This window comes from Protomyctophum parallelum, assembly GCF_964188405.1.
Source record: "Protomyctophum parallelum genome assembly, chromosome: 2".
NCBI classification, from domain to species: Eukaryota; Metazoa; Chordata; class Actinopteri; order Myctophiformes; family Myctophidae; genus Protomyctophum; species Protomyctophum parallelum.
The window spans coordinates 42,566,072-42,571,199 of record NC_139699.1 but is presented as its reverse complement, the minus strand read 5'-3'; the positions used below and the strand labels follow the sequence as shown (position 1 = coordinate 42,571,199).

At 48.8% G+C, this 5,128-nt stretch overlaps 1 protein-coding gene across 1 annotated transcript; it reads left to right on the top strand.

Moving 5' to 3' along the window:
- Positions 1 to 2,477: 2,477 nt before the first annotated feature.
- On the top strand, positions 2,478 to 3,593 carry LOC310854630 (kelch domain-containing protein 3-like; the record flags this gene model as incomplete). The annotated part of the gene is made up of 1 exon (XM_083759305.1): positions 2,478 to 3,593. The coding sequence occupies one exon, from the start codon at positions 2,478 to 2,480 to the stop codon at positions 3,591 to 3,593; it is 1,116 nt and encodes a 371-aa protein (XP_083615431.1).
- Positions 3,594 to 5,128: the final 1,535 nt, after the last annotated feature.

The following is a 5,128-nucleotide window of genomic DNA, read 5'->3' as shown; positions in this document are numbered from 1 at the left end:
CACAATGCATGCCTTGGTCTGGTCTCCTGTGATGTTGTGGAGATGGTTGCACGCAACAACTCAGCGAGGAGCCGCGAGCAGCTGACATGAACTGCAAACACACTGAGCTGGAACCCGGCACCGCAAGATTTATAAAACATGTTGCACGCACGCATGGGCAGATGGGCACGCACGGGCACATGCGCGCTTACACACACACACACACACACACACACACACACACACACACACACACACACACACAGTCACACACAGTCACACACAGTCACACAAGTCACACACACACACACACACACACACACACACACTGGCATATCTTTGCTGCCGGACAGAAATGTGTATCTGCATATTTCAACTTTATGTGTGCTTTTTTTGGGGAAATCAATGCCCTACTTTGTCATACTACACTAGAGTGTCACATAAAAGCACAAAAAATAGTCCATTTATGAGATGGACACATACACACACACACACACACACACACACACACACACACACACACACACACACACACACAAAATGCACAGATCATTTCCTTCCATCCACCCCGCCCCCATCGTATCCCATCACACACACACACGCACGTGCGCACACACCCGTGCGTGTGCATGCGTGTGCGTGTGTGTGCATGTGTGTGTGTGCCGGTGTGTGTGCAGGAAGGTCATTGAGGCGTCTCAGTGTTGCAGCGTGGTGTCAGGTTGCAGTTGTGCGGCTGCTGTTTGAAGTCCCGGTGTCACAGTTCTGGAGCTGTGAGTGAACAGTGTAGCAGCAAGTTAACGCTACAGCAGCCTGGCCTGGGAACGCAGCACAACACACCGCAGGCAGGACACGGCCTCCCGCGGGACAAACACACACACACACACACACACACACACATGCGCGCACACACACACACACACGCACACACACATGCGTGCACACACGCACCCATGCACGCACGCGCACACACACACACACACACACATGCGCGCACACACACACACACGCGCACACGCCAGCGCACGCACGCACCCAAGCACGCATGCACACACACACACACTGACACACACACACACACATCGTAAGAAAATTTGCCAGTTTCGAGCATATACTGTACGTGTCAAGAAACGCTTAGACCAGGCGACTCTTTTCGTTTTTAAAAAGCTGGTGGATGGAAAATGACGCTCGCACGTGGCTGCAACTTGACGCGTCGGCAAAGCGTTTCCGGTCGCTTAGAGTCATTTCCATCCACCAGCTGTTTAAAACCCAGGGAAGACGTCTGGACTAGGCGCTTTCTTGTCGGCTGTTGACACGTATATGTGCCCGCGCCCTAACTGCGGCACAGACGTAATTTGAAGCTCGGGCAAATCAGGCCGACACGGTTGGATTGGCCAATCACTGGCTCTAAGCAGCACAGACGTCACGTGATGCTCCACCAATCCGCGAAGCCAACGGGTTGGGTTGGCCTATCAGGGAAGCCAATGAATGCATACAATCTCCCTAATACACATCACACACAATTCGCGCATTCTCCTCAGACACGCACTCAGATATGGTGCTGAGACTATACTATTATGTAAACTTTTTTTGCGACCAAAGGTCGCAGTTTACTTATGAAAACCTGCAAAACCATGTAAAACTAGGGGGTTTCCATGATGCTGAATCCATTCCAAGCATTCGTTTTGCACGAAAAACACTCCTTGGGCTAAATTCGGCCATAGCCACTTGCCCAAATGTGCCCAAATGTGCTGACCTCATCACATTTGTGATGACGTCTATAGCCATTTTTAGGCGAATGAATGTTTTTTGTGAAAAACGAATGCTTGTAATGGATTCAGAATCATGGAAAAAACCCTAGTTTTACACGTCACGCTACTTAAGGTATAATGAAATTTGGAAAATGTTGCCTTATATTGGTTGTTCAATGGTACCCCAACTTTCCACAACTGTCAAGAACTTTCCCAATGGAGTTGCATTGGAACACATTTATCTGTGTTAGTAGACACCTTTATGAACATATTTGTGAAGAAAGCTAGTGGTAAGCATTTTGCAGATTTAGCTAATCTTTCCTTATTAAGGCCAACAAACTCTTTTACGATGGCTTTTCAAAACCTTATGCCCATACTCAACACCATGCCAACAATCTAAAACTAGTTACCAAGTGATTGATTTGTTGACATATTCCCTCCCAGTTTTAAAGACATTTTAAGCAAGGGTGGGAATATGTCATGAAAATGACGAGTTTTTGACAGAAATTTGTATTGTAAACAAATGGGGTTCTGTGGGCATGTCAAACTGGGGGTCCTTGAAGTCAATAATCGCTAAGAATTAGATGATTGGTCAAACTAACCCGTAGACTTCACGGATTGGCCAGACATCTCTTGACATTTGTTGCCGCTGTACCATTATAAGTATTGGCTCACAGTAATGCTCCACTCCTGTACAGAGCGATGCTCCGCTGATCTCTTTGTGATCCGTCTCAGTGCTGCTCGGGGACAATGATGCACTGGACAGTGCACCTGAAGGGGGCGCCCAAGGAAGAGGACCAGCCTCCGGCGGTAGCCGTGAGGCACGAGGTCTACGCGTTTGGAGGCTCCACGTTCGCCGCCGACCAGATCCCCGTGAACGTCTTCAACACGGTCACGTTCCTCTGGACCAAGCTGCCCCCGGAGACCAACCGCAAGGGGAAACGCCCGCGGCGGGTTCCCTCCTGGCGCACGGGCCACACCGCCGTGCTGATCAAGGACACGGTCTATGTCTGCGGGGGATACACCGAATTTGGACACATCTGCAAGAGCAGGCCGTACGCGTTCGACGTGCGCGCCCACCGCTGGTCCAAGCCCACGGTCTCCGGGAGCGTCCCGGAGGCCCGGTGCAATGGCGCGGCCTGCGCCCTAGGTAGGGTCATGTACCTCCACGGGGGGATCACCCGGGACTACAATTACACCAACGACATCCACAAGCTGGACACCAGGACCATGGTCTGGTCGGCGATCGTCACCGCGGGGGGCCAGTCGCCGCCTCACTCGGCGTACCACTCGGCCAACGTCATCAGGACCAAGGTGTTCGTGTTCGGGGGGGAGAATGAGGGGGAGAGCATCTACAACTACGTCAGGGTATTTGACACGACGACCAGCCTCTGGCTGAACCAGCCCTCCACGAGGCTGCACCCGCAAGGAACGAGGGTGTACCACTCGGCGTTTGCCTGGCGCGGAGATCTGTACGTGTTCGGCAGCAAGAAAAAGAAAAAGCCCAGACACCTCTGGAAGTTCAGTCCGGAGACGTTCTCCTGGAAGAAGGTTCGCTGCAGGGGGAAGGGTCCGAGCGATAACTGGATGTGCTGTTGCTTGGTGGGAGATTGTGTCGTCCTCTTTGGAGGATACCAGGGATTCAGCACGGTCCACGATGACCTATACGTCTTAGACTTGAGTCCTAGTCTGAAGACGTTGTGCAAGCTGGTGGTCATTCAGCGCGGTTTGGAGCAGTCTGGACTCCCACACAACGTCAGGTGGGAGCTGGAAGCCATGACAGGAAAGGAACATCCCAGGCCGACTGAGAAAAAGGAAGACGCTGACAAAAATGAAGAGAAAGGTATCAGCCTTTGGAGGTACTAGTACCTCAATGTAATAGACAATGGCGCTCGTCAGAGGGATGATCACCGCCAGCCCGGGTTGCATTTTCACGGGTCATGTCAGGCGTGGGCTGCAGCCGTCAGACGCAAGGAAGACGTGGGGGAAATAGTTTGCGCGACATGCAGGGGAACTTCTCATTTGTGAATCCTAGTTTTTTGTTTAACCAACTCATTTTTGAGAGGCGCTAACCCCGCCTATGCAGAGCTTTGTGTATCCATAGCACGGAATGTGATGATTTGATTGGCTGAGCACGGAATGTGATCATGTATGATGATAAGAGCGCCCCTTTTTTTGTTACTTTTTTCATTTATATTTAAATATTTTTTTCTGGAAAGGCTCCTCCTCCAGGAGTCCACGCAATCTAATATAATTTAAAAAAAATCACACCCGTGTGAAATGAGGGGCGCTGTTGTCATCGTACATCAATTATATGTTAGCGGACATTTGACTTTGCTACATAAGGTACATTATGTGGTCCCTTATTGGCCAAGCACTCCCACCATGTGATTGGTTAGCCGGTTTGCTCGTTTACATATGACGTAGGTTTTCCCTTCAATGTCAATGGCGTTTAATGTTTTGATGTTTAGCGCAATTATCAGCTCTTACATCATATATCGATCATGCATCATCTCATACTGGCCAATCAGAATGCCTGGTGCCTGTGATTGGTTAGCTGATTTGCTCGTTTACATATGACGTACGTTTTCCCTTCAATGCCAATGGCGTTTAATGTTTTGATGTGTAATTTATGTCATATTTAGCGGACATTTGACCTAATTTCTCCATTCCTTAATATTGAGACGTGTGGGGACAAGATTTAGCGGACATCTGACCTGAATTCCCTTTTCATTGTCAAATGGCAAATCTTGAGACTTGTGGGGACAAAAGCTGTTTATAGAAGGGGCTAGCGCCCTTTAAAAAAGGAAAAAAAAGAAAAGTAAAACCATGGCCCCCTCACGTATTAGAAGGACTGTATCAGGTTCCAGAAAAAAGGCCATGTATTTGGTGGAATACTTCTGTGGCCTAAACTGGCGATGTGGTGTAAGATATTTGCCACTGACCAGTACAGTTTATCCTACGATGGGGCACCCATTATGTCGCCTTGTTTTGGGTCCTATCCCCCCGTTTTAACTTAAATTAACACTCATGCTTTTGGCTGTGCAGAGTTGCCAGTTTTGCAAAGTGACATATATACACAACACATTTTCTCTGTTTTGAATAAACCACGTTATAGCATCATCTATATCCTGCAATCTGCACTTGCGGTTACTAGTTTTTGATATAAATTTGTATTGTAAACAAATGGGGTTCCGTGGCCATGTCGAACTGGGGGTAATTGAAATTAAAAAGAAGGTCAATAATCGCTATGAATTAGCTGATTGGTCAAAGCAACCCGTATAGACTTCACGGATTGTCCAGACGTCACTTGACATTCGTTGCTACTGTACCATATAAGTGTTGGCTTACAGTAACGCTCCACTCCTTTACAGAGCGATGCTCCCAAGGAAGGGCGCCAG